Here is a 24,035-nt window from a genome sequence, read left to right as displayed (position 1 = left end):
GCAGGCCGGACTTGAGTCCTGGAGATGGGAAGTACAGTGCCTGCACTCTGAAGGAGGGGTGTTAATGTTGCAGTTTAAAAACTGTAGTGTAAAGCACCCTTCTGGCAAGACAGTGATGGAGTGAATGATGGTGAAAGTTTTTCTTTTTCGGGCCACCCTGCCTTGGTGGGAATCGGCCAGTGTGATAATAAAAAAAAAAAAATATATATATATATACACATATATATATATATACACACACATATATATATATATATATATATATATATATATATATATATATATATATATATATATATATATATATATATACTATCTTTTAGGAGTGAAGAAGAGCAGAATGTAAGTGTGGGGGAGGTACGTGAGGCATTACGTAGAATGAAAGGGGGTAAAGGAGCTGGAACTGATGGGATCATGACAGAAATGTTAAAAGCAGGGGGGGATATAGTGTTGGAGTGGTTGGTACTTTTGTTTAATAAATGTATGAAAGAGGGGAAGGTACCTAGGGGTTGGCGGAGAGCATGTATAGTCCCTTTATATAAAGGGAAGGGGGACAAAAGAGATTGTAAAAATTATAGAGGAATAAGTTTACTGAGTTTACCAGGAAAAGTGTAAGGTAGGGTCATAATTGAAAGAATTAGAGGTAAGACAGAATGTAGGATTGCGGATGAGCAAGGAGGTTTCAGAGTGGGTAGGGGATGTGTAGATCAAGTGTTTACATTGAAGCATATATGTGAAAAGTATTTAGATAAAGGTAGGGAAGTTTTTATTGCATTTATGGATTTAGAAAAGGCATATGAGAGTGGTGAAGCAATGTAAAAAGAGAGCAAATGAGAGAGTGGGTGAGATGTTATCAACAAATTTTGTTGAAAATAAGAAAAAGTTTTGGAGTGAGATTAACAAGTTAAGAAAGCCTAGAGAACAAATGGATTTGTCAGTTAAAAATAGGAGAGGAGAGTTATTAAATGGAGAGTTAGAGGTATTGGGAAGATGGAAGGAATATTTTGAGGAATTGTTAAATGTTGATGAAGATAGGGAAGCTGTGATTTCGTGTATAGGGCAAGGAGGAATAACATCTTGTAGGAGTGAGGAAGAGCCAGTTGTGAGTGTGGGGGAAGTTCGTGAGGCAGTAGGTAAAATGAAAGGGGGTAAGGCAGCCGGGATTGATGGGATAAAGATAGAAATGTTAAAAGCAGGTGGGGATATAGTTTTGGAGTGGTTGGTGCAATTATTTAATAAATGTATGGAAGAGGGTAAGGTACCTAGGGATTGGCAGAGAGCATGCATAGTTCCTTTGTATAAAGGCAAAGGGGATAAAAGAGAGTGCAAAAATTATAGGGGGATAAGTCTGTTGAGTGTACCTGGTAAAGTGTATGGTAGAGTTATAATTGAAAGAATTAAGAGTAAGACGGAGAATAGGATAGCAGATGAACAAGGAGGCTTTAGGAAAGGTAGGGGGTGTGTGGACCAGGTGTTTACAGTGAAACATATAAGTGAACAGTATTTAGATAAGGCTAAAGAGGTCTTTGTGGCATTTATGGATTTGGAAAAGGCGTATGACAGGGTGGATAGGGGGGCAATGTGGCAGATGTTGCAAGTGTATGGTGTAGGAGGTAGGTTACTGAAAGCAGTGAAGAGTTTTTACGAGGATAGTGAGGCTCAAGTTAGAGTATGTAGGAAAGAGGGAAATTTTTTCCCAGTAAAAGTAGGCCTTAGACAAGGATGTGTGATGTCACCGTGGTTGTTTAATATATTTATAGATGGGGTTGTAAGAGAAGTAAATGCGAGGGTCTTGGCAAGAGGCGTGGAGTTAAAAGATAAAGAATCACACACAAAGTGGGAGTTGTCACAGCTGCTCTTTGCTGATGACACTGTGCTCTTGGGAGATTCTGAAGAGAAGTTGCAGAGATTGGTGGATGAATTTGGTAGGGTGTGCAAAAGAAGAAAATTAAAGGTGAATACAGGAAAGAGTAAGGTTATGAGGATAACAAAAAGATTAGGTGATGAAAGATTGAATATCAGATTGGAGGGAGAGAGTATGGAGGAGGTGAACGTATTCAGATATTTGGGAGTGGACGTGTCAGCGGATGGGTCTATGAAAGATGAGGTGAATCATAGAATTGATGAGGGAAAAAGAGTGAGTGGTGCACTTAGGAGTCTGTGGAGACAAAGAACTTTGTCCTTGGAGGCAAAGAGGGGAATGTATGAGAGTATAGTTTTACCAACGCTCTTATATGGGTGTGAAGCGTGGGTGATGAATGTTGCAGCGAGGAGAAGGCTGGAGGCAGTGGAGATGTCATGTCTGAGGGCAATGTGTGGTGTGAATATAATGCAGAGAATTCGTAGTTTGGAAGTTAGGAGGAGGTGCGGGATTACCAAAACTGTTGTCCAGAGGGCTGAGGAAGGGTTGTTGAGGTGGTTCGGACATGTAGAGAGAATGGAGCGAAACAGAATGACTTCAAGAGTGTATCAGTCTGTAGTGGAAGGAAGGCGGGGTAGGGGTCGGCCTAGGAAGGGTTGGAGGGAGGGGGTAAAGGAGGTTTTGTGTGCGAGGGGCTTGGACTTCCAGCAGGCATGCGTGAGCGTGTTTGATAGGAGTGAATGGAGACAAATGGTTTTTAATACTTGACGTGCTGTTGGAGTGTGAGCAAAGTAACATTTATGAAGGGATTCAGGGAAACCGGCAGGCCGGACTTGAGTCCTGGAGATGGGAAGTACAGTGCCTGCACTCTGAAGGAGGGGTGTTAATGTTGCAGTTTAAAAACTGTAGTGTAAAGCACCCTTCTGGCAAGACAGTGATGGAGTGAATGATGGTGAAAGTTTTTCTTTTTCGGGCCACCCTGCCTTGGTGGGAATCGGCCGGTGTGATAATAAATAAAAAAATAAAAAATATGATAGAGTGGATAGGGGAGCAATGTGGCAGATGTTGCAAGTGTATGGAATAGGTGGTAAGTTACTAAATGCTGTAAAGAGTTTTTATGAGGATAGTGAGGCTCAGGTTAGGGTGTGTAGAAGAGAGGGAGAATACTTCCCGGCAAAAGTAGGTCTTAGACAGGGATGTGTAATGTCACCATGATTGTTTAATATATTTATAGATGGGGTTGTAAAAGAAGTAAATGCTAGGGTGTTTGGGAGAGGGGTGGGATTAAATTATGGGGAATCAAATACAAAATGGGAATTGACACAGTTACTTTTTACTGATGATACTGTGCTTATGGGAGATTCTAAAGAAAAATTGCTAAGGTTAGTGGATGAGTTTGGGAGTGTGTGTAAAGGTAGAAAGTTGAAAGTGAACATAGAAAAGAGTAAGGTGATGAGGGTATCAAATGATTTAGATAAAGAAAAATTGGATATCAAATTGGGGAGGAGGAGTATGGAAGAAGTGAATGTTTTCAGATACTTGGGAGTTGACGTGTCGGTGGATGGATTTATGAAGGATGAGGTTAATCATTAAATTGATGAGGGAAAAAAGGTGAGTGGTGCATTGATGTATATGTGGAGTCAAAAAACGTTATCTATGGAGGCAAAGAAGGGAATGTATGAAAGTATAGTAGTACCAACACTCTTATATGGGTGTGAAGCTTGGGTTAAGAATGCAGCAGCGAGGAGGCGGTTGGAGGCAGTGGAGATGTCCTGTCTAAGGGCAGTGTGCGGTGTAAATATTATGCAGAAAATTTGGAGTGTGGAAATTAGGAGAAGGTGTGGAGTTATAAAAGTATTAGTCAGAGGGCTGAAGAGGGGTTGTTGAGGTGGTTTGGTCATTTAGAGAGAATGGATCAAAGTAGAATGACATGAAGAGCATTTAAATCTGTAGGAGAAGGAAGGCGGGGTAGGGGTCATCCTCGCAAAGGTTGGAAGGAAGGGGTAAGGGAGGTTTTGTGGGCAAGGGGCTTGGACTTCCAGCAGGCTTGCATGAGCGTGTTTGATAGGAGTGAATGGAGACGAATGGTGTTTGTTACCTGACGATCTGTTGGAGTGTGAGCAGGGCAATATTTAGTGAAGGGATTCAGGGAAACTGGTTATTTTTATATAGCCAGACTTGAGTCCTGGAAATGGGAAATACAGTGCCTGCACTCTAAAGGAGGGGTTTCAGGATATTAGTAGTTTCGAGGGATATGTTGTGTATCTTTATACATATATGCTTCTAAACAGTTGTGTTCTGAGCACCTCTGCAAAAACAGTGATTATGTGTGAGTGAGGTGAAAGTGTTGAATGATGAAAATATTTTCTTTTTGGGGATTTTCTTTCTTTTTGGGTCACCCTGCCTCAGTGGGAGATGGCCGACTTGTTGAAAAAAAAAAATACAGTGGACCCCCGCATAGCGAACGCCTTGCATAGCGAACAATCCGCATAGCGGACGCTTTGTTCGCTAAAATTTTGCCCCGCATAGTGGACAAAAACCCGCTCAGCGGCCTTCGTCCGAGACGCGTCCAATGTGCGCCCTCAGCCAGCCTCACATGTGCCGCCCGTCCCATTGTTTACCAGCCAGCCTCCGCGGTAACATTCAAGCATACACTCGGAATATTTCGTATTATTACAGTGTTTTCGGTGCTGTTTCTGGAAAATAAGTGACCATGGGCCCCAAGAAAGCTTCTAGTGCCAACCCTACACCTCAAAGGGTAAGAATACCCATTGAAATGAAGAAAGAGATCATTGATAAGTATGAAAGTGGAGTACGTATCACCGACCTGGTCAGGTTGTACAAGAAACCAAAATCAACCATCTCTTCTATTGTGGGCAAGAAAACGGCAATCAAGGAAGCTGTTGTTGCCAAAGGTTTAACTGTGTTTTCGAAACAAAGATCGCAAGTGATGGAAGATGTTGAAAGACTGTTATTGGTGTGGATAAATGAAAAACAGCTAGCAGGAGATAGCGTCTCTCAAGCGATCATATGTGAAAAGGCTAGGAAGTTGCATGACGATTTAATTAAAAAAATGCCTGCAACTAGTGATGATGTGAGTGAATTTAAGGCCAGCAAAGGTTGGTTTGAGAGATTTAAGAAGCGTAGTGGCATCCATAGTGTGATATGGCATGGTGAGGCTGCCAGTTCGGACCACAAAGCGGCTGAAAAATATGTGCATGAATTCAAGGAGTACATAGAAACTGAAGGACTGGAACCTGAACAAGTGTTTAATTGTGATGAAACAGGCCTGTTCTGGAAGAAAATGCCAAGCAGGACCTACATTACTCAGGAGGAAAAGGCACTCCCAGGACATAAGCCTATGAAAGACAGGCTTACTTTGTTGATGTGTTCCAATGCTAGTGGTGATTGCAAAGTTAAGCCTTTATTAGTGTATCACTCTGAAACTCCCAGAGCGTTCAGGCAAAAGAATGTCCTCAAGGATAATTTGTGTGTGCTGTGGAGGGCAAACAGTAAGGCATGGGTCACTAGGGAATTTTTTTATAACTGGTTACACCATGCATTTGCCCCCAATGTGAAAGATTACCTAACTGAAAAGAAATTAGACCTTAAGTGCCTCCTGGTGTTAGACAATGCCCCTGGTCATCCTACAGACGTGGCAGAGCGACTTTATGGGGACATGAGCTTCATTAAGGTGAAGTTTTTGCCTCCTAATACCACTCCTCTCCTGCAGCCCATGGACCAGCAGGTCATTTCCAACTTCAAGAAACTGTACACAAAAGCTCTGTTTCAAAAGTGCTTTGAAGTGACCACAGACACTCGATTGACTCTAAAAGAGTTTTGGAAGGATCACTTTAATATCCTCAATTGTGTAAACCTTATAGGTAAGGCTTGGGAGGGAGTGACTAAGAGAACCTTGAACTCTGCTTGGAAGAAACTGTGGCCAGAATGTGTAGACAAAAGGGATTTTGAAGGGTTTGAGGCTAACCCTGAGAGGAGTAGTATACCAGTTGAGGAATCAATTGTGGAATTGGGGAAGTCCTTGGGGTTGGAGGTTAGTGGGGAGGATGTGGAAGAGTTGGTGGAGGAGGACAATGAAGAACTAACCACTGATGAGCTGATAGATCAACTTCAAGAGCAAGAGGCCAGACCTGGGGAAACTGGTTCAAAGGAGGGGAGAGAGAAATTGAAGGAATTGCCTACTTCAAAGATTAAGGAAATGTGTGCAAAATGGCTTGAAGTGCAAACCTTTTTTGATGAAAATCACCCTCACACAGCTATTGCAAGCCGTGCTGGTGACTGTTACAATGACACTGTTGTGAACCACTTTAGACAAATCATAAAGGAACGAGAGGTACAGGCCACTATGGACAGATATGTTGTGCGAAAGAAGTCCAGTGACTCTGAAGCTGGTCCTAGTGGCATTAAAAGAAGAAGGGAAGTAACCCCAGAAAAGGACTTGCTACCTCAAGTCCTAATGGAAGGGGATTCCCCTTCTAAACAGTAAGAAGATAATGCTCTCTCCTCCTCCCATCCCATCAATCATCACCAGATCTTCAATAAAAGTAAGTGTCATGTAATTGTGCATGCCTTTTTCAGTTTGTGTGTACTAAAATTAACATTTTTTTGTGGTAAAAAAAAATTTTTTTCATACTTTTGGGTGTCTTGCACGGATTAATTTTATTTCCATTATTTCTTATGGGGAAAATTAATTCGCATAGCGAACATTTCGCATAACGGCCAGCCCTCTTGCACGGATTAAGTTCGCTATGCGGGGGTCCACTGTATATATATATATATATACAGTAGGGCCCCACTTATACGGCAGGTTAGGTTCCAGGCTACTGCCGTAAAGTGGAACACACTTTTTTCCACTTATAAATGCATACAAATACTAGATATCAAGTTTACACTAACATATATTACCCCTTAAACGGTCCAAACGTATACTATATACGTTCACGCGCGTAGCGCCCTAAACCTATATATACGTTTTCTTTGTCATTCATTCAACATTGCCACGATAAGCCTGAGTCACCTTGACATGAGAGAATGGGTGTGGTCACTCACTGTGTGCCATAATAAAATAATTTGGGATGCCTGGGTACCATGTGCTCTTTTTTCCTTTTAAAAGAAAAGATTTTTTTTTTTCTGAAAAAATTTGGGGCGCTGCGCGAGTGAACTTATATATACATTTGGACCGTTTAAGGATTAAGTTAGCAATAGAACTAGGCATCAAAAAACAACAAAAAAGTACCATTCACACATAGTGCACTCATTACTTACCTTAAAATATTTATAGTCTTAATCTAGGGTGAGACAAGTAGTATTTATTGTAAGAAATCAAGTGTGGTATGTATGGTAGTCAGCTGGGCTACCATACCAGGCCACCCCACCTACACATAATATTCTATTACATTTAAGCATCCCAGAGCGATAAAATGCATATACAGTTTACTCATTACTTACCTTAAAATGTTTGTAGTCTTAATCTAGGGTGAGATGAGTAGTATTTATTGTAAAAAATCAAATGTGGTGTGTATGGTAGTCAGCCGGGCTACCATGCCAGGCCAACCCACCCACACATACTATTCTATGATATTTAAGCATCCCAGAGCGATAAAATGTATATACAGTTCACTCATTACTTACCTTAAAATATCTGTAGTCTTAATGTAGGGTCAGGAGTAAGTAAATGAGATAAAACGAATAAATGAGAGAGAAAGAATGAGTGCATGAGAGAGGACAGGTGCCGAGTTATGTAAACAAACCAGGCGAAGGTAATTTTTGTAAACAAACAAAGTGTACACGTCTGGTTTGTGTACAAGTTACATTGTGTACAAGTTGTCTCTACATTGATACGGTAGAATAAATAAAGAAGAACACTCCTATTCTTATGTAACACCATTTTGAGAAGAAATGATGCTCTGAGTGAAGACAATGGAAATAAGTCACTCTGACTTTTTTGGGTTATCCTGGGTTCTCTACATATATGCTGTTATGTATGATAATCTATGTAACTGTATGTGTGTATACCTGAATAAACTTACATACATACGAAAGGAATAAGTTTCTACCGTTACCCCCAGTAACACATTTTTTCTTATGTTAGATTAGAGAAAATGTTATTCTTGGCGTCACTTGTACAAGTTATCTGGCTACCACATCTCATATTTATGTTTATTTATTCTATTGTGGGGTGTATTTATCATCTTTATATGTTATGTATTGTGTTTATTATATAATTTTGAAAAAAATATCATGGATGGATTAATGAAAATGTGTATATTAACGTAATATACATTTAATGAGACTCGGTGATGACGATGATTATTATTATTATTTCTAATATGGCGTCACTTGTGTAAGTCGTCTGCTACCACATCTCATATTTATGTTTATTTATGCTACTGTGGGGTGTATTTATCATATTTATATGTTATGCATCGTGTTTATTATATAATTTTGAAAAAATATCATAGATAGATTAATGAAAATGTGTATATTAACGTAATATACTACATTTAAATGAGACTCGGTGATTATTATTATCATTACTAATATGACGTCTGGAGACATAAAACACTCTTACTGATTTTAATGTGTACCTGCATGCCAGCACAGTATGTAAGTTTATTTAAGTACAGGTATACATAAGTATAATTATCAGAGTATATATAAAATATGAAATAACTTTTAAAAACACTTAAAATTTTGGAGTTTCCAGACATAATGGAGAGATTTAGTGCTTACGGATCTCGCAGAGAATGTAAACAAACCGGGTGGGGCACGGTGACCATATTAGAAAGTCAGGTGGGGGGAGCCGTATAGCGAGTTTTGGTCATAATTTGAAATGACTGTATTAGCGGAACGCCGTAAAGCGAAATGCCATAAAGCGGGACCCTACTGTATATATATATATATGTATGTGCTTGCCTGTGTAGTATGACCTAAGTGTAAGTAGAGGTAGATATACCTGTTATCCAGCGTGTTTATGAGACAGAAAAGAGACACCAGCAATCCTACCATCATGTAAAACAGTTACAGGTTTCTGTTTCACAGTCACCTGGCAGGATGGTAGTACTTCCCTGGGTGGTTGCTGTCTACCAACCTACTACCTACAATTCATCTAATATGACATAATAAACAATATTAATAACATAGAAACATGATATATACACTAGAATGAATAAAATATGTCATAATGTATGTGAAGAGTAAGTGATGGAAGTGTTGGGTTTATAAGGGCCACTGAGAGAAGCCGTACATAGTGGTGGTGGAGATAAAGGCAGGAGCAGAACCCACCACCACTGTTCACACTTAATGTATGTAATTTATAAATAAGAAATAGTATTTACATTTTAATTTATAAATGAAAAATATTTACATTTTAATTTATAAATAAGAAATATTTACATTTTAATTTATAAACAAGTAAGTAAATAAGTTTATTCAGGTATACACAAATACAGTTACATACAAAGATTATCATACATAGCAGCATATGTGTAAAGTACCTAGGATAACCCAAAAAAGTCAGAGTGACTTATTTCCATTGGGGTAGGTTGGTAGACAGCAACCACCCAGGGAAGTACTACCGTCCTGCCAGATGACTGTGAAACAAAAACCTGTAACTGTTTTGCATGATGGTAGGATTGCTGGTTTCTTTTTCTGTCTCATAAACACGCTAAGATAACAGGGATATCTTGCTACTCCTACTTACACTTTGGTCACACTTCACAGACACGCACATGCATATATATATATATACATACATCTAGGTTTTTTCTCCTTTTTCTAAATAGCTCTTGTTCTTTTTTATTTCTTCTATTGTCCATGGGGAAGTGGAAAAGAATCTTTCCTCCGTAAGCCATGCGTGTCGTATGAGGCGACTAAAATGCCGGGAGCAATGGGCTAGTAACCCCTTCTCCTGTATACAATTACTAAAAAAGAGAAGAAGAAAAACTTTATAAAACTGGGTTGCTTAAATGTGCGTGGATGTAGTGCGGATGACAAGAAACAGATGATTGCTGATGTTATGAATGAAAAGAAGTTGGATGTCCTGGCCCTAAGCGAAACAAAGCTGAAGGGGGTCGGAGAGTTTCAGTGGGGGGAAATAAATGGGATTAAATCTGGAGTATCTGAGAGAGTTAGAGCAAAGGAAGGGGTAGCAGTAATGTTAAATGATCAGTTATGGAAGGAGAAAAGAGAATATGAATGTGTAAATTCAAGAATTATGTGGATTAAAGTAAAGGTTGGATGCGAGAAGTGGGTCATAATAAGCGTGTATGCACCTGGAGAAGAGAGGAATGCAGAGGAGAGAGAGAGATTTTGGGAGATGTTAAGTGAATGTATAGGAGCCTTTGAACCAAGTGAGAGAGTAATTGTGGTAGGGGACTTGAATGCTAAAGTAGGAGAAACTTTTAGAGAGGGTGTGGTAGGTAAGTTTGGGGTGCCAGGTGTAAATGATAATGGGAGCCCTTTGATTGAACTTTGTATAGAAAGGGGTTTAGTTATAGGTAATACATATTTTAAGAAAAAGAGGATAAATAAGTATACACGATATGATGTAGGGCGAAATGACAGTAGTTTGTTGGATTATGTATTGGTAGATAAAAGACTGTTGAGTAGACTTCAGGATGTACATGTTTATAGAGGGGCCACAGATATATCAGATCACTTTCTAGTTGTAGCTACACTGAGAGTAAAAGGTAGATGGGATAAAAGGAGAATAGAAGCATCAGGGAAGAGAGAGGTGAAGGTTTATAAACTAAAAGAGGAGGCAGTTAGGGTAAGATATAAACAGCTATTGGAGGATAGATGGGCTAATGAGAGCATAGGCAATGGGGTCGAAGAGGTATGGGGTAGGTTTAAAAATGTAGTGTTAGAGTGTTCAGCAGAAGTTTGTGGTTACAGGAAAGTGGGTGCAGGAGGGAAGAGGAGCGATTGGTGGAATGATGATGTAAAGAGAGTAGTAAGGGAGAAAAAGTTAGCATATGAGAAGTTTTTACAAAGTAGAAGTGATGCAAGGAGGGAAGAGTATATGGAGAAAAAGAGAGAGGTTAAGAGAGTGGTGAAGCAATGTAAAAAGAGAGCAAATGAGAGAGTGGGTGAGATGTTATCAACAAATTTTGTTGAAAATAAGAAAAAGTTTTGGAGTGAGATTAACAAGTTAAGAAAGCCTAGAGAACAAATTGATTTGTCAGTTAAAAATAGGAGAGGAGAGTTATTAAATGGAGAGTTAGAGGTATTGGGAAGATGGAAGGAATATTTTGAGGAATTGTTAAATGTTGATGAAGATAGGGAAGCTGTGATTTCGTGTATAGGGCAAGGAGGAATAACATCTTGTAGGAGTGAGGAAGAGCCAGTTGTGAGTGTGGGGGAAGTTCGTGAGGCAGTAGGTAAAATGAAAGGGGGTAAGGCAGCCGGGATTGATGGGATAAAGGTAGAAATGTTAAAAGCAGGTGGGGATATAGTTTTGGAGTGGTTGGTGCAATTATTTAATAAATGTATGGAAGAGGGTAAGGTACCTAGGGATTGGCAGAGAGCATGCATAGTTCCTTTGTATAAAGGCAAAGGGGATAAAAGAGAGTGCAAAAATTATAGGGGGATAAGTCTGTTGAGTGTACCTGGTAAAGTGTATGGTAGAGTTATAATTGAAAGAATTAAGAGTAAGACGGAGAATAGGATAGCAGATGAACAAGGAGGCTTTAGGAAAGGTAGGGGGTGTGTGGACCAGGTGTTTACAGTGAAACATATAAGTGAACAGTATTTAGATAAGGCTAAAGAGGTCTTTGTGGCATTTATGGATTTGGAAAAGGCGTATGACAGGGTGGATAGGGGGGCAATGTGGCAGATGTTGCAAGTGTATGGTGTAGGAGGTAGGTTACTGAAAGCAGTGAAGAGTTTTTACGAGGATAGTGAGGCTCAAGTTAGAGTATGTAGGAAAGAGGGAAATTTTTTCCCAGTAAAAGTAGGCCTTAGACAAGGATGTGTGATGTCACCGTGGTTGTTTAATATATTTATAGATGGGGTTGTAAGAGAAGTAAATGCGAGGGTCTTGGCAAGAGGCGTGGAGTTAAAAGATAAAGAATCACACACAAAGTGGGAGTTGTCACAGCTGCTCTTTGCTGATGACACTGTGCTCTTGGGAGATTCTGAAGAGAAGTTGCAGAGATTGGTGGATGAATTTGGTAGGGTGTGCAAAAGAAGAAAATTAAAGGTGAATACAGGAAAGAGTAAGGTTATGAGGATAACAAAAAGATTAGGTGATGAAAGATTGAATATCAGATTGGAGGGAGAGAGTATGGAGGAGGTGAACGTATTCAGATATTTGGGAGTGGACGTGTCAGCGGATGGGTCTATGAAAGATGAGGTGAATCATAGAATTGATGAGGGAAAAAGAGTGAGTGGTGCACTTAGGAGTCTGTGGAGACAAAGAACTTTGTCCTTGGAGGCAAAGAGGGGAATGTATGAGAGTATAGTTTTACCAATGCTCTTATATGGGTGTGAAGCGTGGGTGATGAATGTTGCAGCGAGGAGAAGGCTGGAGGCAGTGGAGATGTCATGTCTGAGGGCAATGTGTGGTGTGAATATAATGCAGAGAATTCGTAGTTTGGAAGTTAGGAGGAGGTGCGGGATTACCAAAACTGTTGTCCAGAGGGCTGAGGAAGGGTTGTTGAGGTGGTTCGGACATGTAGAGAGAATGGAGCGAAACAGAATGACTTCAAGAGTGTATCAGTCTGTAGTGGAAGGAAGGCGGGGTAGGGGTCGGCCTAGGAAGGGTTGGAGGGAGGGGGTAAAGGAGGTTTTGTGTGCGAGGGGCTTGGACTTCCAGCAGGCATGCGTGAGCGTGTTTGATAGGAGTGAATGGAGACAAATGGTTTTTAATACTTGACGTGCTGTTGGAGTGTGAGCAAAGTAACATTTATGAAGGGATTCAGGGAAACCGGCAGGCCGGACTTGAGTTCTGGAGATGGGAAGTACAGTGCCTGCACTCTGAAGGAGGGGTGTTAATGTTGCAGTTTTAAAAACTGTAGTGTAAAGCACCCTTCTGGCAAGACAGTGATGGAGTGAATGATGGTGAATGTTTTTCTTTTTCGGGCCACCCTGCCTTGGTGGGAATCGGCCGGTGTGATAATAAAAAAAAAAAAAATAATTTATATTTACTTTTATTTTTATATAGCCGGACTTGAGTCTTGGAAATGGGAAGTACAATGCCTGCACTCTAAAGGAGGGGTTCGGGATATTAGCAGTTTGGAGGGATGTATTGTGTATCTTTATACATATATGCTTCTAAACTGTTGTGTTCTGCGCACCTCTGCAAAAACAGTGATTATGTGTGAGTAAGGTGAAAGTGTTGAATGATGGTGAAAGTATTTTATTTTTGGGGATTTTCTTTCTTTTTGGGTAACCCTGACTCGGTGGGAGACGGCCAACTTGTTAAAAAAAAAAAATTTACTTTTATACTTTTATATTTACACTTACCTTAGAGGAGATATTAGTTTAACTAGTTTGATGGAGGAGATGCTGGCAGAGGATTAGGGTGGTGGACAATAGCAGGCTGGCATATGTTCAGTGGTCCTATACACATCCAACAACATTGGAGAGTTACTTTCGTGTCGTTTTTTTCTATCACTTACTTGCTTAACTTACTTGCTACACTGTTAATTCTACACTTTATCGCTGGCTAGCACTATAGTCTTTATCGATACCTGCTGCTTTAGTATCGTACATATCGTAGAATCACTGAATCACTGCAGAAGGCACATTCTTCCTCCTCCACTCTGGTACTTTGCTACGAGTTTTTTCTTGAATTTTATTGTGCTTCTTTCCTTCTTTTCCACAGGGCTGGCACTAGAAGCTTTCTTTGGGCCCTTGGTGGCTTATTTAGCAGTTACAAGCACTAAAAACAATGGAATAATACAAAATATATCACACGTACATGTGGAATCATCCTCACTGGCTTGTAAACACTACCTATACATGGGTTCAGGCCACACGGACACGTTCAGGATGAATGTCCTTAACTGAGTTTTTCATCGTTAGCCGAGCCAGTATTTTGACACATAAACGTATTGGTATCCGATTTTATCACTATCCGATGGCATCGTTAACTGAGGGTCCACGGTAAAGTTAAAAAGAGGAACTTTTGTTTTTCTTTTTGGGCCACCCTGCTTCAGTGGGATACGGCCAGTTTCTTGAAAGAAGAAGAAAATTTGAGAGTGAACGTGTCATCAGATGGGTCTATGAAAGATGAGGTAAATCATAGAATTGATGAGGGAAGAAAAATTTGAGTGGTGTACTGAGGAGTCTGTGGAGACAACGAACATTATCTTTGGAAGCAGAACGAGTATAGTGGTACTAATGCTTTTATATGGGTGTGCAGTTTTGGTGGTGAATGTTTCAACAAGGAGAATGCTGGAGACAGTGGAGATATCATGTTTGAGGGTAATGTGTGGTGTGAATATAATGTAGAGAATCTGTAGCTTGAGATTAAACGGAGGTGCGGGGCTTCTAAAAGTATTATCCAGAGGGTTGAGGCACTTTGGACATTTAGAGAGGATGGAACAAAATAGAAAGACTTAGAGGGTGTATAAATCTGTAGTGAAAGGAAGATGAGGCTGTGGTTGTCCTAGGAAACATTGGAGGGAGGGGGTAAAGGAGGTTTTATGTGCGAGGGGCTTAAACTTCCAGCAGGCACATGTAAGTGTTAGATACGAGTGAGTGGAGGCAAGTGGATTTTATGACTTGATATGCTGTTGGAGTGTGAGCAAAGTAACATATGTGAAGGGAATCAGGAAAACAGGTTAGCTAGACTTGAGTCCTGGAGGTGGGAATTAAAGTGCCTGTGCTCTGAAGGAGGGGTATTAATATGTTAAAGCTTTATAATTGTATTGTAGGTGTGCCTCTGGGAAGACAGTGTTGGAGTGAATGATGATGAAAGTGTTTCTTCTATTTTGGGTCACCCTGCCTTGGTGGGAAATGGCTAATGTGTTAATAAAAAAAATAAGGTGTTGATAATTATAAGTTTGTATGTTATAGTTGTAGGTGCTGATGTTTTGACATGACAGGTGTTGATAATGGTAACTTCATATATTACAGTAGCTGATACTGAATTTTTAAACAATACATGTGATAATGTTTGTAACATTTGTGTTACAGTTGTTGGTGCTGATGTTTTAGACATGACAGGACAACAAGTAATGACCTTCGGCTCCCTAGATATGGAGGACACTTGGTGGGTGCTGGATCCTGATCAAAGACTTCACTTTGAAGGTGTTCAGAGGGTGAGACTTACTTGTATGTTGTATATTCCATAATATATTGTGAATGTTGAACACTACTCCTTACTTATTGCTTATGATTGCTCAGAATTATTTGTGTATATAAGGGTTCTTCAGTTACAAACACCCCTCATTACAAACACTTTGGAATAAATCAAATTCCAAACATCATTAATTTTGAACCTGAGCTGCAGACATACACATTCATAAACAGTGCTTGCATTAACCAATTAACCCTTTCAGGGTTGGTGCCGTACTAGTACGGCTTATGCGCCAGGGTTGGTGCTGTACTAGTATGCATAAATTCTAGCGTCCTCAAATCAAGCAGGAAAAGGCTGGTAGTCCTGGATGTGAGAGAATGGGTCTCCATGGTCAGTATGCGTGTTATAAAAAAAATCGGGGACCCAGTGGTGCATTGTGGGAAAGCCATTTTATTACACCTTGTTCACCATGTCTAGCAGTAAGAAACAATTGCACCCTATGGCACCATTGTACCATATGGTACTATATGGTACCATTGTATTCAACACAATAACTGCACTAATATTTTCATCATTTTGTTTACAGTAAACTTGTAAACAAGTTTTGTAAGCAATATAATGATAAACAAATTAGTGCAGTTATTGTGTTGAATACAATGAGTGTACACTTATGCAATATACATTATACTGGTCTCACAGGCCACAAATGTTATTAGAAAAAGAAAAAAATTAGAAAAGAAAAGAAAAGTATAAAAAACGTAAAATAAAAAAATGGGATTTTGCGAAAGTTACTGATGTTGCCGCCACCCGGTCATTTTGGGTCAACTTCCCGCCACTGTATCTCGGTAAGTACTGACCAGAAAATTTTTTTTTGTCTTATTACCTTCACAATTTTTTTTTTTTTTTTTTTATCACACTGGCCGATTCCCACCAAGGCAGGGTGGCCCGAAAAAGAAAAACTTTCACCATCATTCACTCCATCACTGTCTTGCCAGAAGGGTGCTTTACACTTCAGTTTTTAAACTGCAACATTAACACCCCTCCTTCAGAGTGCAGACACTGTACTTCCCATCTCCAGGACTCAAGTCCGGCCTGCCGGTTTCCCTGAATCCCATCATAAATGTTACTTTGCTCACACTCCAACAGCACGTCAAGTATTAAAAACCATTTGTCTCCATTCACTCCTATCAAACACGCTCACGCATGCCTGCTGGAAGTCCAAGCCCCTTGCACACAAAACCTCCTTTACCCCCTCCCTCCAACCTTTCCTAGGCCGACCCCTACCCCGCCTTCCTTCCACTACAGACTGATACACTCTTGAAGTTATTCTGTTTCGCTCCATTCTCTCCACATGTCCGAACCACCTCAACAACCCTTCCTCAGCCCTCTGGACAACAGTTTTGGTAATCCTGCACCTCCTCCTAACTTCCAAACTACGAATTCTCTGCATTGTATTCACACCACACATTGCTCTCAGACATGACATCTCCACTGCCTCCAGCCTTCTCCTCGCTGCAACATTCATCACCCATGCTTCACACCCATATAAGAGCATTGGTAAAACTATACTCTCATACATTCCTCTCTTTGCCTCCAAGGGCAAAGTTCTTTTTCTCCACAGACTCCTAAGTGCACCACTCACCCTTTTCCCCTCATCAATTCTATGATTCACCTCATCTTTCATAGACCCATCCGCTGACACGTCCACTCCCAAATATCTGGATACATTGACCTCCTCCATACTCTCTCCCTCCAATCTGATATCCAATCTTTCATCACCTAATCTTTTTGTTATCCTCATAACCTTACTCTTTCCTGTATTCACTTTCAATTTTCTTCTTTTGCACACCCTACCAAATTCATCCACCAATCTCTGCAACTTCTCTTCAGAATCTCCCAAGAGCACAGTGTCATCAGCAAAGAGCAACTGTGACAACTCCCACTTTGTGTGATTTTTTATATTTTAACTCCACGCCTCTTGCCAAGACCCTCGCATTTACTTCTCTTACAACCCCATCTATAAATATATTAAACAACCACGGTGACATCACACATCCCTGTCTAAGGCCTACTTTTACTGGGAAATAATTTCCCTCTTTCCTACATACTCTAACTTGAGCCTCACTATCCTCGTAAAAACTCTTCACTGCTTTCAGTAACCTACCTCCTACACCATACACTTGCAACATCTGCCACATTGCCCCCGTATCCACCCTGTCATACGCCTTTTCCAAATCCATAAATGCCTCAAAGACCTCTTTAGCCTTATCTAAATACTGTTCACTTATATGTTTCACTGTAAACACCTGGTCCACACACCCCCTACCTTTCCTAAAGCCTCCTTGTTCATCTGCTATCCTATTCTCCGTCTCACAAAAATATACTCTTTAATTCTATAAGAAAAAAATAATTTTTTTTTTTTTCAAAATTTCTTGGACACTGGAGCACCACTTCAGATTTTGGCCTTGGACCCTGAAGGGGTTAAAAAAGCGAATTTGCGGTGTAGTTTCAGATTTTTTTTTATTATTATAAGTTTCTTGGTATCATTTGATAAAATGGAAGATATATTACTGAAATAAAGATGATTTTGATTGGTTTCAGAACTGGAAGTAGTTTTAAATTTAGCTCAAAATAGCGGGAATATTTTATTTTTGCCGATATTTCAGAGTAAATAAATGATGTCACTTGTCCAATATACATCCACCTAGTCGGTCTAATATGCACTTACAAATGCGCTGACATTATTTACACACTGCAATAATGCCTCACAGTAAATCATCTATTTTTTTTTTGTGTTAATAAAAATTCTGTGTGAATATAAGAGTGGCCTGGGAACATAACATATGAGCAGAGAAAATGTTATTTTAGTGCCAGGAATGTCTGCATTGTTTATTCTGAACCCTGTTTTGAAACTGGCATATTTTGAAATTTGTGTAAAATTGGCCAAATTACCAAATTCTGATCACTCTATTGAGTAGTTGAAATAGTTTACTGGGCAATTTCTTGTACTCAGTCAATATAATGGAAGACATACTAGTTAAACAGCTAAGAATTTGATCTACTGGAACAATGTAATTGGCCTAAAATAGGACTCAAATTGGGCAAAATCGCCAGTGTTTAACCCGTAAACGGTCCAAACATATATGTACGTTTTTACCGCTACTGCCTCAAACGTATATTTACTTTTTATTTTTCATTCCTTTAAAATTGGCGCGATAGGCCTGAGTGGCATAGACATGAGAGAATGGATGTGCGCAGTATCAAGAAAATCTGGGACGCCTGGGTACTGCATGGTAGGACCAGTTACATTCAGCTCCATCTTGGGTCAACATCATGGCACATCCTCGTGATTCACTCACGCCTCATTGTATTAACACTATTATATGAGGAAAGTGATATGGAAGGTCAGTTTAGTGGGTTTGACACAGATGTGGCTACTAATAATCAAGGAAATATTGAAAATATAGACGATAACCCAGATGACCCTTAGCCCATCACCTCTGGGGTGGCCAGTGTGGCCACACCAGACCCTAGGCCAAGCACTTCTAGGGTGGCCAGTGTGGCCACACAAGACCCTGGGCCAAGCACCTCTGGAGTGGCGAGTGTTACGCATAGGCAACTACACAAGAGGAAACTATCATTTTCCCGGTGTTTTAGTATTGATAGTGAAAGTGATATAAGTGATGATGAGATTGATTTTATGCCATTAGAGGATTCGTCTAGTGACAGTGACCATTATTCACCAGTGAAGCGTACTTTTAGGCGTCATTACCTACGTTCAGGCAGTGTGCCATTTGCAGTTGGCGGCAAGGGTTGTGGCAGGTCACGATCCAAAACCCCTGCCACTGATAGTGAAAGTGATCATGAAGGTGAACATGCGGGGATGGAGGAAATGGTGGTGGGTGGCACGGTGCCTGGACCACATGGTGCGGTGGGTGGACAGACAAAGGACCGCCCGGCATCCCCTCAACCATGTGCTGCCTCCACTCCTGTCCTCCCTCCTGCTCCCCCACGCCCCATGCCAGAGGTCCACCCTGCACCATGCGACTTAGATTGGAACTGGACACAAAGTATATTCGTGCCACAGCCTTTTGATTTTGATGCGAGTGGAAGTGGCATCCTGCCAGAATGTCCCATAACAAATGAGTCTACAGAGTTAAACTTTTTCCAGTTATATTTTGACGAGCCTATAATGAACTTGATAGTGACCCACATGAACAGTTATTACCACTATATCATGGGCAATACAGCAGAGGTTGGGGAATCGTCATGGCTGTGCAGATGGAAAGATATAACAATGGCTGAAATGTATTTATTCCTTGCCACTGTCATGCTTATGCCACATGCATATAAGAACAATATACGTAATTACTGGGCCAGACTACTTTATCAGTACTCCTGTCTTCTGTGACCTCCATCCCTGCAACAGATTCATTCTGTTGCTACGAATGTTGCACTTCTCAGACAGGAATAGGCCCAACAGAAATGACCTTTTATACAAAATCCGGGAAGTGTTTATATGAAGCAGAAATTCAGTGCCTACTTTTATCCCTTCAAGAACATTGTTGTTGACAAGTCCTTGATTCTGTTCAAGGGATGCCTGTCATTCAATCAATATATACCGAGCAAACGTCATCGCTTTGGTATAAAACTTTTTTGTTATATGTGACTGTGAGAGTGATCTTGTGTTGGATGTGATTGTATATACCGGGAAAAACACTCTCGACGATACCAGGCACATGTTGGGCATTTCTGTTGATGTTGTTTGAAAAATGATGAAATGATGGAACCATACCTTGGCAAGGGCCATACATTGTACACAGACAACTGGTATACCAGCCCTATGCTCACTGATTTCCTACGTGTGAACAATACTGATATATGTGGAACAGTGAGAAGGAATAGAAAACATATGCCAAGGTTCAGTGGAGGCAGTATTGAAGGTGCAGTGCAAGCATTTCATGCCAATGACATAATGGCACTGACATTGCATGACAAACGGGATGTGACATTGCTGTCAACCATCCACAGAAATGAGATGGTACAAACAGACAAAGTGAACAGGGAGACCAATGAACGTATTGTCAAGTCAGCTGCTGTTGTTGACTATACAAACAATATGCGTCTCGTTGACAAGTGTGACATGATGATAGGGTTCGTTGACTGTGTGCATAGGAGTCGCAAGTGGTATATAAAACTGTTTTTTCACCTTGTAGACATTGCAGTGCTCAATGCATTCAATATATACGAAATAAAGACTGGAAAACGACAACGTTTTGCAGAATTCTCCCTGAATGTCGTAAAACAGATAGCAAACAAGTATGGTACCACCTGTACCTGCCCCTCAGCAGCGACCTGTCACACCACAACCTGTCCCCTAACCACAACCACAGCCAGTGGGGGAAGTGCCAGGCCAAATCATCCCTAACTGTCACTACTTGGTACCAGTACCACCTACCCTACCCCAAAGAAGAAGCATTCCCAGAAAAAGTGTGTTGTGTGTGCTGCCACCACAAAATGACCCCAACAGCGGAAGGACACACGATACATTTGTCACCAGTGTCGGGTGGCACTCTGTATGAATCCATGCTTCATAGAGTATCATACAGTCGTGGAGTTCTAGAAACATAAGTGGGACATGTTAAATACTTGTATATAGTTGTAGATAATAATGTGTGATTCAGCCAGGTGTGCAAAATTGTGTCAGTGTGTACGTGTGTGACAATATGATCATAATTTTGTATATATTATTGGTGTATAAGCAGCAATTAACATTGAAATCAAAAGAATTATTGTAAAACATAAGAATCATATCATGAAAACCAAGAAAAGTAAAAAAAAAAATGGAAAAAAACGGTAAATATGCAGAGTTTCTGCAAGCGGCAGTGCTCCATGTTGCCGTCAGGTAATCGCCAAGTGCCAACTTCACGGCCTCATATCTCGGTAAGTACTGACCCTAAAGTTTTTTTTTATCCTATAACACTTAGAAAAATGTGCTCTTTTTCTCTATAAAAAAAAAACTATTTTTTTATTTTTCAAAATATTCGGGGCACTGGGGTAGTGAATGCATGTATACGTATGGACCGTTTATAGGTTAAATATCGCCAACACAACAAAATTTGCGAAAGTGTAACATCATCAGTTTTCCATCAAATTTTATACTTTTTATTTTATTACTTTCAGAAAAAGATTCTCTACTATTTCATAAAAAAAATAACAAAAATAACACTTTTTAGATTGGGAGTGTGGACCCTCAAGGGGTTAAATAAAAATAGCAATCACTACAAAACTATATTCCCACCTACTTAACAGTCAAGTTCACATGTTTCTTCTTGACACCATTACTTTCTTTACAGGTCATTGTCAGTGCTATATGATCCTTGTGGGTTTAGTATTTAGTTTTAATTAAAATAATAATACAGGTCTGTGTTAATAACACTGTACAGTGGACCCCCGGTTAACGATGTTTTTTCACTCCAGAAGTATGTTCAGGTGCCAGTACTGACCGAATTTGTTCCCATAAGAAATATTGTGAAGTAGATTAGTCCATTTCAGACCCCCAAACATACACGTACAAACGCACTTACATAAATACACTTACATAATTGGTCGCATTCGGAGGTAATCGTTAAGCGGGGGTCCACTGTATAGGGTACATTAATAAAGTGAATATAAACACTTTATATCCAGGGAAAAATGGGGGACTACATGATGATAGTATGTGAGTGCATGCACAGACAGTAACAAACTGCTGTGGGCTGAATCACACGCCTTGCTGCCCAGGAGCACTGAAAACAGACAGATCCTGGGCAGAGCCCAGACTGGACAGATTTGCGATACAGAGGACTTGGTTTATTTAATTGATGATATGACTAGACAGGACGGCCATGTGATGCATCGGGCCAAATCTACTGCATTGTTAGCTTTGATAAGTAAGACACATGTGTAACAGTTAGGTATCTTTATTCCAAAGTGTTTTGCCTACACAGTAAGCTTCTTCAGTCAAGGTTTGCAGAAGCAATAGAAATGTGAAGACAATATAATCAGTCCATCACTCTTGAAGACAGTTTTGAGGTGGTCAGTCCCTCAATCTGAAGAAGAGCTTTGTTCCATAGTCTGGAACATTGTGAAGTTGAAGCGAAAGTATGGAGACATATACTGTCAGAAGGTGAGATGTAGCCCATTAGTAGAAGAAAGAATGTAATCATTGAGAGGGCAGGTCCCTCTTAAATCCATCCCTTCTCACTTGAAAAAGTTGTCCAAGTTGTTTTCTGTACTACCTCTTTAGTGATGATGGACTGATTACATTGTCTTCACATCTCTAGTGCTTCTGCAAACTCCTCTGTACTCGACTGAAGAAACCTACTGTGTAGGCAAAATATTTCAGAATAAAGATTCCTAACTGTTCCATGTGTTTTACTTATCAACCTGTTGGTATTGTATACTGTTTTCATATTCACATTGCTAGCTTTATTGGACTTCCTCTGCAACAAACATGTCGAGCATTTGTCTGGCCAGATTTTTTATCAATTTTATCTGATATCCATTTTATGGAGGTCTGTTATTGTGGCATTTAGGGATGCATTTTTAAAATTCAACTAATTCATCAGATGCATTTTTAAAGCTCCATTGAATAGTCAGGTGTATTTTCCTTACAGGTAAACAGCTACCTGCGAGAGCAGTTTCACTCTATACATGAACTACTCTGGAGGAGCGGTTATACAAATATTTTTGGGGATATGCCACGCAGGTAAAGTATTTTACTGCATTATCATTTATATAGGTTATATTTGCAGAGAAATGTGCATCTCTTGTGTATGTATGAATAGAGGTGTGTATTTCAGTGTATAAGTGGGAAGTGGTGTGAACCTTCATATAAATAATGAAAAAGATGTTCATCTCTGTATACACTAAGAGGTGTGTATGTCTCAGTGTATATACACTGAAAGTTGTGTATCTCTCAGTTTATTTACACCTAGAGTTTATTCCCTAAGTGACGGGTCTACTGTATTAAAGTATGCTTGACTAGTGATTTACATTTGACTTGTAGATTTAATGCCCTTCTTGTAGTTGCTACACTTGAAACCAAGTAAAACAACCAGTGCCATTTACATATTGTTTCTTCTGTTAATGTATTTTGCACTTGCATACATTGTTAATGTGTTAGTGGAGGTCACTTAACATGGGTGTTAATCATGTCAGAAGTTATGGATTTATGTGTTTTAAAAATTGATTGAAAGACTTGTAAGAGAGCTATATATGTACATGTATATATAGCTTCTCCTCACTTAACGACAAAGTTGCATTCCTAAGACCATGTCGGTAAACAAATTCGTCATTAAGTGAAGAGCATACTACAGTGGTAGTGAGTTTGTGTCAACCATCTTTGATATTGTTTAATGTCACCGTTGCACCATTTATAACATTTTTAGCATATTTTTGAAATTTTTATACAGTAGTGTACTATATATATTGTAATAAACAGAATAGAGGAAATCAGCTCTAATATACATTCTTCAAGTATGCATACTGGTCAGAGAACCTGTCATAAGTCCGAGTCGTCGGTAACCGAGTACGTCGCTAAGTGAGGAGAGGCTGTATATACTATGGGAGCAAGGGGCTAGTAACCCCTTCTGTATACAGTGGACCCCCGCCTTACGATATTATTTTATTCCAGAAGTCTGTTCGGGTGCCGTTACCAACCGAATTTGTTCCCATAAGGAATAATGTGAATTAGATTAGTCCGTTTCAGACCCCCAAAAATACACGTACAAAAGCACCTACTAAAATACACTTACATAATTGGTCGAGTTGGGAGCTGATCGTAAGGCGGGGGTCCACTGTACATTACTAAATTTAAAGAGAAACTTTTGTTTTTCTTTCTGGGCCAGGGGCATTGGTGGGATA

The 24,035-nt window shown here is 40.0% G+C and overlaps 1 protein-coding gene across 2 annotated transcripts in view; it reads left to right on the top strand.

Moving 5' to 3' along the window:
• Positions 1-24,035, top strand: part of LOC128702902 (endoplasmic reticulum-Golgi intermediate compartment protein 2) — a 286,545-nt gene that overhangs the window by 81,846 nt on the left and 180,664 nt on the right. For both annotated transcript variants that reach the window (XM_070102635.1, XM_070102636.1), the window contains exons 3-4: positions 15,026-15,150; positions 22,787-22,878. In XM_070102635.1, the coding sequence (XP_069958736.1) occupies positions 15,026-15,150; positions 22,787-22,878 (217 nt within the window). The remainder of the gene's footprint in view (positions 1-15,025; positions 15,151-22,786; positions 22,879-24,035) is intronic.

The sequence above is a fragment of the Cherax quadricarinatus genome, chromosome 82, assembly GCF_038502225.1.
Source record: "Cherax quadricarinatus isolate ZL_2023a chromosome 82, ASM3850222v1, whole genome shotgun sequence".
In the NCBI taxonomy this organism is placed as follows: Eukaryota; Metazoa; Arthropoda; class Malacostraca; order Decapoda; family Parastacidae; genus Cherax; species Cherax quadricarinatus.
This window is presented reverse-complemented; position numbering and strand designations above follow the sequence as displayed.